This window comes from Diabrotica virgifera, chromosome 5 (assembly GCF_917563875.1).
Source record: "Diabrotica virgifera virgifera chromosome 5, PGI_DIABVI_V3a".
NCBI lineage: Eukaryota > Metazoa > Arthropoda > Insecta > Coleoptera > Chrysomelidae > Diabrotica > Diabrotica virgifera.
This window is the reverse complement of record NC_065447.1, coordinates 227,577,604-227,591,606: the sequence shown is the minus strand read 5'-3', so window position 1 is coordinate 227,591,606 and position 14,003 is coordinate 227,577,604. Positions and strand designations below refer to the sequence as shown.

Sequence of the window (14,003 nt, the reverse complement as noted above, 5' to 3'; positions counted from 1 at the left end):
TAACATAGACGTGATCAAATAGATAAATTTTAAATTTTTTCATTTAATTTTTGCGATTTAACTATGCAATTCACGAATCTGCACTTTTTATTTTTAAAAATTCATAACTTTTAAGAGAAGAAGACTGAAAGTCTACAACAATTTTCATAGTGTTCACAATGATGAAAGATATGTGCTGTAAAAATTTCAGAAAACAAATATTAAAATGGAACAGAGTTGTAGCGAGTTAAACCGTGATTTCATTTTTTTTTCCATTTTTAGGTTAAAATTCCGATTTTGACAAATTTGATTTTTTAATAAAAAATTAAGTAATCGTGTGGGGAAAAAATAAATATGCCATTTTAATTGTCTAATACGAATTTGTAAAATTCATATTAGAGTTTTCAAAAAGCGTATACAGGTTGAAATTTTTTTCTAAGACCAAAACGAACTAATTTTTTAAATCCGGGCCTGATTTTTTTCTAGTTTGAATAAATCAGTTGATTGGGTGGTAACATAAATTAAATATTTGTTCAAAAAAAATTAATTTTTGCAATAAAAGTTTATTTTTTAAATCTATGGTTCACTTTACCAAACTTTTAATTCATAGTCAAATTTGATTTTTTTATAAAAAATTAAGTAATCGTGTGCGGGAAAAAATAAATATGCCATTTTAATTTCCTATGTGTCTAATTTTTAAAATTCATATTAGAGTTTTTAAAAAGAGTATACAGGGTGAAATTTTTTCTAAGACCAAAACGAACTAATTTTTTAAAGTCGGACCTGATTTTTTTCTATTTTGAATAAATCAGTTGATTAGGTGGTAATAGTGTAACGATTGACCAAAATAAGAGACACATCGATCTGACTGTTCAACAATTATGACGAATTCAAATTTCTGTCAAAATGCGAAACTCGCCCTGTATATTATTAAACAATGGGAGCAGACACTTTTTAATGGTCATTTGTTAGGTATGCTTTATTGTCAAAAAATTTTACCAATTTGTGGACAAAGCTTATACAAAATAAAAAAAATACAATAAAAGCAAAAAATAATAAAAAAACTCCCCTGTTATTCCCCAAAGGACTGTTATTCCCCATAGGATCCTCTATACGAGGTAGGAGTATGTACAGTTCCTCATGACTCACCCTGTATTATTATTGATAGTGGAGAGAAATTATTTTATTAATCATTTAAGGTGATACAGTAGCGATCAACAGGTAGCCAAAACGCGTTCCAAGATTGCGGCTGTAATTTGGCACACGTATTCGTAATATAATAAAGAATGGCGGTACAGAGCCCAATTTGAAAAATATATTAATATGTGGAAATTACTCTGAAATTAAATACAATATTAAAAAACGAGCCTGTACCGCCATTAAGAACAAAAAAAATACATTTTCTTCAAATAAACTTTTTTATCCGATGCCAAGATTTTGTGTCATTTTGGAACTACTAATGAAATAAAAAATTTTAGTAGTTCCAAAATGACACAAGATCTAGGCATCGGATAAAAAAGTTTATTTGAAGAAAGTGTATTTTTTTGTTCTTCTTAATGGCGGTACAGGCTCGTTTTTTAATATTGTATTTAATTACAGAGTAATTTCCACATATTAATATATTTTTCAAATTGGGCCCTGTACCGCCATTCTTTATTATATTACGAATACGTGTGCCAAATATCTCGAAAAAATATTCAAAATTACAGCCGCAATCTTGGAACGCGTTTTCGCTACCTGTTGATCGCTACTGTTTCCTCTTAAGATTAATAGACGAATTAAATGAGGATAGAAATCAGCGGAACGATATCCCTCTTGTGAGTCACATTCAAATATACAAAATTAGGAAAAATTCTTTAGTTTAGAGGAGTTAGAAGGTAAATTTAAAGTCAAATACTGATTTTCAAAAGGTACAGCAGTTATATGAAATATAAAGCAATAATACAATAATATAAAATATAAAACACCAGGTAGAACCTTCTCAGAACGAAGTCCAACAAAAATTCTCTAAACTAAAATTTATGCAGAAATGGCACCGAACAGCTGTTCGGTTTAGAGAAAAGAGAGGTTAAATTCTCTACAGCTTTCTTCTTTTTCGCAAAATTCTCTCCACTTCTCTTCTTTTTCGCAAGGGTTGCCAACATAAATTTGTTGTAACTAGGACTAAGGAAGGTTTAGTTAATCCGAGCTTAGTCGGTGTTTATTAATAACGATCTTAAAATGAAGTTAGTACTCGCTTAATCTCGGACTAACTTGTCCGAGACTAACGTCGGACTAAGCAATTTTTATTAATAAGGCTGTATGTGTTTATCTTAAACCTTCTTAAAGGATAATAGGCCAGGGTAATAAGACAAAAATATACTTTGTTCGTGACACTTCAACGGCCAGGGTACTGAAGCGTTTTTTCGACAGGTAATACCTATAAGGACAAATTGTAACTATTTCCTACGTAGGATCTGGCGGTCATTTTTATTTATAAACAATTTAGTGTCAAAAAACGGCGTTTTTCCCTTTTTTTTCAAACTAATCAAAAACAGTAAGACTTATGGTATTTTTAGTACATACATCTTCGAGACAATGGGAAAAGCTTTAAAATGGCGCATTACAAAGTTTAATACACTCATTTGTTGTTAATATAATTTAGAAAAAAGGTCTAAATTTCAAAAAAAAATAATTTCGCAAAATCTATTTTAGAAATAAGTATAGAGTTTTGAAATTTTTGTCAAATGAGGGTTCTTTGGTGCTTAATATGTAACAAAAATTACAAAGCGATTCATTCAATTGTTTAAATTTTATTCAAATTTTTGCAATAACATAAGTCAGAAAAAATAATCTTAGAACCATTCTGCAGGTGTCAAATGAAAGAGCATGAACGATTGAATGATTGTATGATTGTATCTATGCATTGCATAAATACAAATGTACTGCTCGAGTTTGAAAATAGATAATAAAATATCTAACAATAGCACGGGCAAATTACGTAAGCGTGAGCCACGTTCGTTATTCACTAGTACAGTCAAGGAAATGAAGCATTTTGGCTCGCAATTTTTTCCTCCAGCATGTATTTACTTGAAACTTTTACAGAAGGTAGGGAATAGTCCAAGAATCATTTTCTACATCATGCCGCTGTACGCTAAAACCTTGGGGGTGGTTGCCACCCCATCTCGGGGGTGGGAATTTTTTATTAAATTTTAACCATGTAGGTCGATGTAAAGAGTGATTTTAAGAAAAAAATTTTTTTACATTTTCTTCGTAAAACTAACATTTTTCGAGTTATTCGCGCTTGAAAGTAACAGTTTTTCGTCGAAAAAATCGACTTTTTTAGAGGGTTTTTTGAGAATACCTCGAAAAATATGCATTTAGTCAAAAGAACTGCTGATAACAAAATTGTACCATTTAGTAACACAAACTAAATTCTTTTTGTATAATATCTTTATGACTAATACAAACCGAGATACGACATGTTAAGGGTTATCTTTACTCGTCAAATGCATAATTTGAAATATTCAAAGCCAAATAACGGGAAGCTTTGCATTTTTCGAGGAAAATTTAAATTATTTTTTTTCAGGGATAAAATTAAAACTTTCAAAGAATAATAACAAAAAAGTTCTAACATAAAAATAGAGCGACTTATGAACAAAAAAAGTCGGTACCTGTTTTTCGCCACTAAAAAATCAGTGAAAATAATCCCCTAACTACCCTCCTAATTAAAAATTGCTCTTCACCTTTCTGTAGTTGCTTGTATATTTGTATTGTCAATATACCCAAGAAGATTGACCTATTTAAAAGGCCCTAATTTTAGAAAAAGAGGAGTTTAAAGAAAAATTGATTTTTGCAATTTTGTATTTTTCACCATTTACTTCCAAATATATCCGAAAATACTCGAGATACGAAAAAACTGATAGATTACTAAATTGTATCTTTTTTAATAGCTAAAATTATATTGTTCATAGATTTTCATTACTGCAAATAGTTAGCGAGATATAGCTGTTTAAAACCCCTATTTACGAGCAAACACACCCTTATTCGAGCCCTTTAAACCCACCCCAATTAAAAAGTAAGGGATCTAACGAAATTTAATTTACACATTCCTATAGCTCTGTAAAAATGCTACAAAATCTTATTTGGAAAAACTTTTTATCGCGAAAAATGAAGGAGCTATGTTTAAAAAACGAATTTTTTTTCGAAATATTTGAATAGTCCGCTTATGGAACATTTTCAATGCATGTATAATACTACAGACTGGTTCGTATACTGGAAGATGACTTAAAAACTATTAATTTGTATTTGTATTTTTACATATTTGTAAATTCGTATTTTTGTGTAAATAAATATTTTTTTAATTCTTTAATTCTACTTTTTTTTCTGTATAAATCTATTAAATTATCTACTTATAAAAATTGTAATGTTCTTAAGGGGTTTTTTAAGGGTTAAAATATTATGATATTATATCCTAAGGCATAAAACAATCATTATTTTTAGCCAATCAAAACCAAATTTTACCCATATTAAAGTTTACAATGTTTTTATATAATTTTTGACAATAAGGGGTGGCTTACACCCCTAAAAATAATCAACGCCCTTGAGCATGTTATAGAATATGAAGTACAGGGTGAGATGATCCTAATCCCGAATTTTTATGTAAATCGATGCAAGCCAAAATTCTTTTAGGATAAGTAATTTTTTATATACAGCTCCAACAAGGGTAGTTTTAAGTGTTGAAATATTATGGTACTATATTTTAAAACATAAAACAATCATTAGGTAACTAATAAGAACCAAATGTTGACAATATTAAAGTTTAAAATGTTGTTTTATAATTTTTTACAAGTAGTTTCTTTAGGGGTAGTTTTCACCCTTAAAAAACCAAAAGCGTACAGCGGCTCAATATAGAAAATGAACTGGAGGGTGAAATGAGCCTAATCCCAAATTTTTGTACAAATCGATGCTGGACGAAAAAATTGCGAGGTTTTGCCATTTTTTCAGTTGGATTTCCTCGACTAGTAATGTCAAACCGCCTTTAAACATGTTAAATATTTCACGCTCTAACGACAGTCGTAGAGAGTTTGTATTTGATTAAACACGTGCTTTTACACTTAAAAATGAGCGTCTGAATAAACGGGAGACTGTTATATTTATGTTAGATTTGTAGAATTGTACGAAAGTAATTCTGTACTCTGGAATGATTCTGACGCAAGGTATAAAAATAATGACACACGAAACGCAACAGTAGAAAGAATTGTTGCTCAGCTTGAAATTGAAAATTTTACAGCAAAACATTAAGCCGAATTTATGTTACAACGGGGACGTGGACGGGACGAGGCACGTTGAAGGATCGTCCGATATGAAAAACATTGGCTGATTTATCTTACGGCGGAACGGGGCGAGACCGGGAAGTGCCGAGGACGTGCGATTTCTATTGTTCTGCGCACCGTGCCGTCCTCGTCCCGGTGTAACATAAATCAGCTTTTATACTAGAGAAATACTGGCTATTATTTCGCAGGTTGTAATAGTAGCCTTTACATGCAGCCTTTAGGTGCTACATGCAATTGAACGAAATTATAAGATCCACAAAAAAAGATGACATATTGTTGGTGATGGGAGATTTCAACGCCAAGATTGGAAAAGGAAAAGTGGATTGACGTGTGGGAGAATTTGGCTTGGGAGAAAGAAATGAAAGGGGGGACAGACTTGTCGAATTCTGCCAAAGCGAGGAGCTGGTAGTAATGAATACATTATTTAAACTACCTAAAAGAAGACTTTATACCTGGAAATCACCGGCGGATTTGGAAGATCACATTGTAAGAAACCAGATAGATTACATTTTAATCAAATCCAGATATAAAAACACTATAAAGTCTGTGAGAACATACCCCGGAGCTGACATAAATTCAGACCATAATCCACTAGTAGGCGTAATGAAGATTAAATTAAAAAAGATCCAAAAACAAACAAATATACCATGATTCGATGTCTCAAAGATAAAAGAAGAACCTATACGTCAGAGTTTAAAACAAGAAATAAATGATAATTTAAAGAAAATCAAACAAGACGTGATAAAGACAACAGATGTTAATGACAAATGGAACATGATACAAGAAACGTTAGTAGAGGCAGGAAAGAAAATATTACAGACAAAAATAAGAAAAAAAAATGGATGACTTAAGAAATTCTAGAGTTAATGGAGGAAAGAAGGAAACATAAAGGCAGGAATAAGGCAAAATACAAAGAAATACAGAGGTTAATAATAAAGAAAATAAAAGAGGCCAAATCCACCTGGCTGACAAATCAATGCAGTGAAATAGAAGGATATTCTAAAAAACATGATAGCTTTAATATGCATAAGAAAATAAAGAAAATCACAAATACACAGCCAAAAAAGAAAGATGGCCTTCTTAAAGACATAAATGGAAAACTTATTCTAGAAGTCAAAGAGAAATTAAAAAAGTGGAAGGCGTGCATAACAGATCTGTTTGAGGATAATAGACAAGAACCGGAAGAAATCGATAGCTAAACGGGACCAGAGATCATAATGGAGGAAATCGAACAAGCAATACGAAACGCAAAAAACGGAAAGACTGTAGGTCCAGACGAAATACCTGCAGAATTACTGAAATGTCTAGACGATGAAACTCTACCTGTACTACTGGATCTGTTTAATGAAGTATATAAAACCGGAAAAATACCTCAGGAATGGTTGGTGTCCACCTTTGTAACAATACCGAAAGCAATATATGCCAAAGATTGTTCAGACTATAGGGCAATATCACTAGTAAGCCATACCCTCAAAATATTTCTAAAGGTGATTCATGGAAGATTATACAGAAAGCTAGAAAATGATATGGATGATACCCAATTTGGGTTCCGCAAAGGACTTGGAACAAGAGAGGCATTGTTTGCATTTAATGTCCTCTCTCAAAGATGCTTAGATATGAACTTGGATATTTATTCCTGTTTCATCGACTTCGAAAAAGCGTTCGACAGAGTCCGACATGAAAAACTAATAGAATTATTGAAAAACAGAGGTATAGACAGACGAGACTTACGAATTATCATCAATCTGTATTGGAATCAAAAGGCCAATATAAAGATAGACGAACAAGAGTCCGAGAATATTGATATAAAGAGAGGGGTAAGACAGGGTTGTGTACTGTCGCCGCTACTGTTTAACGTGTACAGTGAAGCCATATTTCAGGAAGCGATAGCGGAACTAAGTGATGGAATCTCTATAAACGGAAGAATAGTAAATAACATAAGAATCGCTGATGACACCGTTATAATGGTAGACACCCTGGAGTCGCTACAAGAATTGTTAAATAGAATTAACGATTATTGCGTTCGATATGGACTCAAAATAAACAAGAAAAAAACTAAATTTATGATTGTCTCAAAAACACAACATGGAAATGAACGGTTAATACTAGAGCAAACCCAAATAGAAAAAGTAAAGACATACAAATATCTGGGAACCTGGGTTGATGACAAAAATGACCAAAGCAAAGAAATTAAAGTCCGAATTGAAACTGCAAGCAAGCATTTATAAAAATGAAGACACTGCTTACAAACAAAGACCTTCAGTTGCCTCTCAGATTGAGGGCTCTAAGATGCTACATATTTTCTATATTACTATACGGTATGGAAGCTTGGACATTGAAAAGGCAACACATAAGAAAAATAGAAGCGTTCGAAATGTGGTGTTACAGAAGAATGTTGAAAATTCAGTGGGTTCAAAGGATTACCAATGTTGAAGTACTACGACGTTTAAATAAGTTAGAAAGTTAGAAATTTTGAACAGTATAAAAACAAGAAAACTAGAATATTTGGGTCACATTACCAGAGGAGAGAAATATGAGCTGCTGAGATTTATTATGCAAGGAAGGATCCAACGAAGAAGAAGCATAGGAAGAAGACGCATCTCCTGGCTGAGGAACCTTAGAGAATGGTTTAACTGTAGTTCATTACAACTGTTCAGAGCAGCAGCCAACAAAGTGACCATAGCCATTATGATATCCAACCTCTGCTAGGAGATGGAACTTTAAGAAGAAGAATAGTAGCCTCTAATACAAATGTTGATGCCATGTCCACTACTAACACATAAAACTCTTGTGCCCAGTGTAAACTCAATACCGTTTCTTACGAAACGTATTGCACAGAAGCGTAGATAACGCTTGTTTTTTTTAGTGTGGACCCCGTTCGTTATTCACTAGTAATGTAAACCCGCCTTAACGGTGCAAGGGATTTTCAACACTCGTCTCTATTGTCCGCTCTTCAGCTGTCTTTAGTAGTGTGAATAACATTGTTATTAGTCTTATTTTCTGTCAAAGGTTTACAACAGTGGCGGCTCGTACCACTTTAAGAAGGTAGTGCCACAATTCGGGCAGCCGCCAAAATTTTTAGTGACGAATTCACGATATTGTCAAAATACTTACAACAAAAATTAAAAAAAATAGGCGCGGATACTTTTACTTATGTGTCTTATGTATATTTATCTGAGGTACTAAGAAATTGTCCAAAATTTATCAAAAAAGTTCCGTAAATTAATTAATAATAAAAAAAACTCTCAACTTACCACCAGTATTTACTGCTGACAGTACTTAAAGTTTTGTTGTTACGATTTAGTCTCTATTTATAAAATTATAAAAATCATACTACCTATTTCATTATTCACACACATGCACAAAGTTGTGTAATATCACTTTAAGTTTACGATATATGAAGTCCATTCTTCTTTTTTTGGTTGCAAAGTTTTCAATTACTTTATTTTTAAAATTGTCAATACCTTTTACAAAATGCTTTTATGCAGAAAGCATACCTAAAGCACTCGTTCTTCTTTCATTGTATTTCTAAGAAATGTTTTAATTCGTTTTACATCAAAAAACTGCCTCAGATATTGATATAGGAATGGTCACTAAAATACTTAACAGTTTAATAGTTTCTTCAAATGTGCTTTCCTTATTTAATAAAACCGATAACGGAACAGCCCCAGAGCATTGATTAAAAACTACCCAGTATTGTGTAGGTTATTAATCAATGCCCAGAGGTAGTACTTAATTCGTCTCGCTAATACAGTACTTCTAATTCAGCTTTAAGCCGAGGTTTAGGTAAAAATTACAATTGTCTGCATTTTTCGTTATGAAATGATTCGGGGAACTGATGATTATAAACAGGAAACTTCTCTGGCATAAATAAATTAGAAGCAACTAAGCAACTAAATGTCCGGAGAAGGAAGACCTTTGAAAGATCTGGAACTTTGAATATGAACCTTGAACCTTTAAGTCGTTTTTCGTCGTGACCTCTTAAAGCTAACTCGAAAGCCCCACAAAAAAAACGTTATAAGATTTATAGTTTTTTTTTTCTAACGAAAAACCACCAAAAGAGTTTTTTAAGATACTAATCTGATTCATTGTCAATTAATAAATTAAACTTAAGAAATAAGCAAAATATTAATCCACAAGGAAGAATTTCCTGTAGCTGGCTGTATAAATTACAAGTAAAATTTAATAAAAAATTTTGTCCTGGTAAAAGTTATATTAGTTTAAAAATCCCCTATAGGGCTACAAACACAGTGGCGTAACTAACGCCAATGCTACCAATGCGGTGCATTGGGGCGCAGGCCTTAGGGGGGCGCAAAAACTGATATTCTGGAAAAATTTTAGCAAAAAAAATATGTTGAAGCAAAACATTCGTGGTATTTTATTCCGTTAGCGCCATAACAGACGGGCGACTGTGGCCGGGAACTCTGTGGATCCACAAAAATACATAGTTTCCGATGATTGACCGTGGGTTCTTATGTGGAGTGGACGTTGCATCACAGACGAGCGACTATGGCCGGCCACAAATACCCCTAGTTGATGATATAGAAAATAACTTATATTTCAATAATAACTTTGAAATTTCATGTTTCAGGGTCTCTATGAGTCCCAATCACAATCACTGCAGCAGTGGAGCTATGTTTTTATTTTCACGGTGCAAGTAGATGGCGTATAAATCGTTTAATTTTCGATATTTTTTTATGAAAATTATTTTACATGTACTTCTTTTCATAATAAATGCTCTTGCACATTTTCAAAACAATTAGTACAGTTCTTTTTATTTTAGAAATTAACAAAAAATTATTAGTACGTTCTTTAAAGGTAAAAAATTGCAAAACCTCTAAATTTTAAAGAACCGCTTGGAATGACATGAAATTTGGCATACACATAGCTAACAAGTCAGAGAAAAAAAGTGATATTGTGCCGATGTGTGATTTTGCTCTAGGGGTGAGTTTGACCCCCTTTTGGGGGTGAAAATTATATGTTTGAAATAAGTCCAGAAATGGATAAAATGACTAATTCCAAGCAACTTTTGTTCTATAAAGTTTTTTCTCCGAGTTAATAGTGTTCGAGTTATTTGCGAGTGAATATGTTAATTTTTCTACAAAATCACCACGTTTTCAGACGGTTTTTCGCAAATAACTCAAAAAGTAAGTATTTGGTCAAAAAAAATTCTTATCACAAATATAGCACGTAAAAAAGTGAAAAACATGGTGTATATGTTAGGTCACTATACCTAGCAGAAGCAGAGTTATGGCTAATGAAAAATAGGTTCATATTCGTCAAATTCCAAATCGAATATTTTCACTTGCCATATCCAAAAACGAAGCACTTTTTTGGGGAAAACTCATTTTAACTTTTTTAAAGTGTTTAAAAAATGCTTATTTTTGTTTTTTAAAACATTTTTTTAGCATCAAAAGTAAACAAGTTGCGCTCAAAGTAAAGTTGGTCCTTCTTTTTGGTAAGAAATCGGGAAAATCACTCCCTAATTAGCATTTCAAATGAACTTAATTATTACCACTTCACAAGTTTTTTACTCGCGTAATTATTGATCATATTATGGTCTGTAAGTTTCATCGGTTCAAAGTCCTTATTTTTGAAAGAGCTGTAGTTAAAAGGGCTTGAACGAGTCACTTATCACGAGTGTATGCAAATTTAGAAACACCGAATCTTAACCAATTTTTGTCGTACAGAAAAACAAAAAAATAGAAAGTATTCAGAAAAGTAAAGCCGACTTTTTTATTGATTAAGATTTTTGGAAATCTCTAACAATTTTTAAGTTATTTTGAAAAAAAGCAGTTTTTTCAAAATTAAAATTTTTAAAAATTTTACTTTAAAATCAAATTTTTTCAGAAATAAGCACTTTATATCGATGAAACTTACAGATCGTATAAACACAACATAAGTAAAGTAACTTGTGAAGCGGTAACGATTAATTATATTTAAGTTGCTAATTAGGGAACATATATTTATCACCCACGAGTTGGGGTAAAACTCACCCCCAGGGCAAAATCACACATCGGCACCATATCAAGTTTACAGCAAAAACCGTGAAAGAATGTACTATAATTATGTGAATTTCGTACTTTTACACTAGGATAGCCCCTTAATTTTACTTTCAATTAATTTTTGAATAATAATGTTTTTTAATAATTAACTTTAAAATTACTGTTATAATTCTTTGAATAATTTTTCTCTGATTGGATATGGCTTGTACAATGTCGTGTGTACTGAAATTGAAATAATATCCCCTGGAAGTACGGAGAAATGTCGTTGTTAGTTTCGTTGGAGGTTGGGGGCGGGGGGGGGGGGGGGGTGAGACTAAGTCTGGGAATAGGGGCGCACGAGGAATACTTGCATTGGGGCGCAGGTCAGACTAGTTACCTAGTTACGCCACTGTACAAACATAGAAGCAAAAGGTTTTCGCTCTGTAACAAGAGCATCATCAGTGTTACAAGAACATGGTGAGCCACACAAAAATACAAAGGTTGAAACCTTTTAAAAATAGACTAAAAGTCTCATATAAATATACACATCGTAAAATCCAAAGGATGGATAAAATTCCTATGGATGTGGCTTTAGGGCTGTTGTCCTAACGCCACATCCATAGGAATTTTATCCATCCTTTGGATTTTACGATGTTTATATTTATATGGACTTTTAGTCTATTTATAAAAGGTTTCAACCTTTGTATTTTTGGGTGGCTCACCATGTTCTTGTAACACTGATGATGCTCTTGTTACAGAGCGAAAACGTTTTGTTTCTATGCTTGTAGCTCTATAGGGGCTTTTTAAACTAATATACTTTTTACCAGGACAAACATTTTTTATTAAATTTTAATCAAAATAATATTTATACTACACCCACGATCATGATGCTCTTAGCCCAATATAGCTCTTTCTCTGTCACTTACATAAAATACTCGTAAAATTCTTCTCTTTTCAGGCGTGCCAGTACCGATTCTGACACAATATTCTCCTGTCAAATAATCTCCGCTGTAAAGTGGCAGCGATTGTACTACGCTACACAGTTGCCAGATTTGATATAATTTATGAAGATAAAAAGAAATACACACAAAAATTAACAGGCATTAAAAGGTTTTGAAGATAAAAAAATATGTTTCTGCATAGTTAGCAAGGTAGTGCTATGGCTCTATGGCACTATCTCACGGGCCGCCACTGGTTTATAACATTTAAAAAAAATCGGTGAACGCAATTTAAATAATTTTGTTAATTATTACAAACAGTTCAATAAACTTATTTAATTATTTTAATATAAATATTAATTTATTTCACTTTTTGCTTTAATTTCAGTGGTACTACTACGTACGGCAGCGTAATAAACCCGAAGAGTGGAAATGCCAACCTACCAGATGGTTGAGTCCAGATTTGGAAAGGCACGAAATCATGTTAGGGACAATTTCTCTAACGACAAATATGTTGGTGTCATCATTGTTCGCGACGTATGTCGCTAATGATGGATACTGTACAATATATTACAAATTTGATGAACGTGGTTGGTGGTGGTTCTTCTTGCAATTTCCTGTGATATACATTGCCATGGTAAGTTAATTTTTAAATAGTTTTTATCATGTTTGGTGTAAAGAGCATATAACTATTATTCTATGAATCATAATGAACATCGTTATCATACAGGCTGTAGTGTTTACTCCACTCCTAAATAAAGGCGTAACTTGCAACAATAAAGCAATCATCTATTAGATTCTAGATCGTTGGATGCCAAATGTGTAAAAAAAAAACGACACCTCAATCTTGTAACTGTGCACAAATCTTGCCTAAAGTTTACAATAATGTAAATGTAAAAATATACTTAACTGTCATTTTTGGAGGAGAGCTGGTTGTATTTCAAATGGAGAGGAATTGCGGAGAAACGTAAACTTCATTTATGTTGACTCTAGTAATAGCATGAACATTTGCACATGGATGTGCTCCTATTACCCCATTCGCGGACACGACTGCATCTGCAGACACTTACAAAGGGAAATTACTATCTGCATATGCAGTCGCGTCAGAGAATGGGTTAAAGATTTTTAACCCAACTGTAGAAACGAATCCTATAAATCTAATTGCATTTTAGTGCAGAGAGTAGATTAGGAAACCAAAGAAAAGCCTCCCTCAAGGGAGTCAAGCCTTTTACCTCAGAGAGAAAGACGCAAATCGCCAGCTGAAAGTTTCGTGGAGGGGAATGGCCTTGGAAAACACATCTGGGCCCAGGGCCTAGATTCCGTGCACTGTAGATATCTACAGTCGCTTTCTGTCGATGGCAATTGTCATGAAAATATTTGAATTTTTAGTTTTAATTCAAATATTTTCTTGTTTTACTAAGTGTCACTTCAGCATCAATTAGAGTATAACCTAGCAAAACTAGAAAATAATTCAATTAAAGCTAAAAATTCAAATATTTTCATGACACGTGACATCGATAGAAGGCGACTGTAGATATCTACAGTGCACGGAATCCAGCCCCTGATTCTAAATCAAATTTCGACACTAAACAAGTCGCTTTCAATATGGCGACGTCGAAATGCGACTGTGCGAGCCTTGTGGATTTTAGTTGAACTAACGAAATGACGTCACGAAATAGCGACTATCGAAATTAATAGCGACTCCAAAAAAGTGGTTGATATTATAATTTCGATGTCGAAATTATTTGACACGGAGATGAATGAATGGCCAAAAGCGAGGTTAGGTT

General features: G+C 32.8%; 1 protein-coding gene across 1 annotated transcript in view; it reads left to right on the top strand.

The window, feature by feature from the left end:
* The window catches only part of LOC126885299 (uncharacterized), a 120,908-nt gene that overhangs the window by 92,249 nt on the left and 14,656 nt on the right, over positions 1 to 14,003 (top strand). The window contains exon 3 of the mRNA XM_050651815.1: positions 12,605 to 12,853. Coding sequence (XP_050507772.1) covers positions 12,605 to 12,853 — 249 coding nt within the window. The remainder of the gene's footprint in view (positions 1 to 12,604; positions 12,854 to 14,003) is intronic.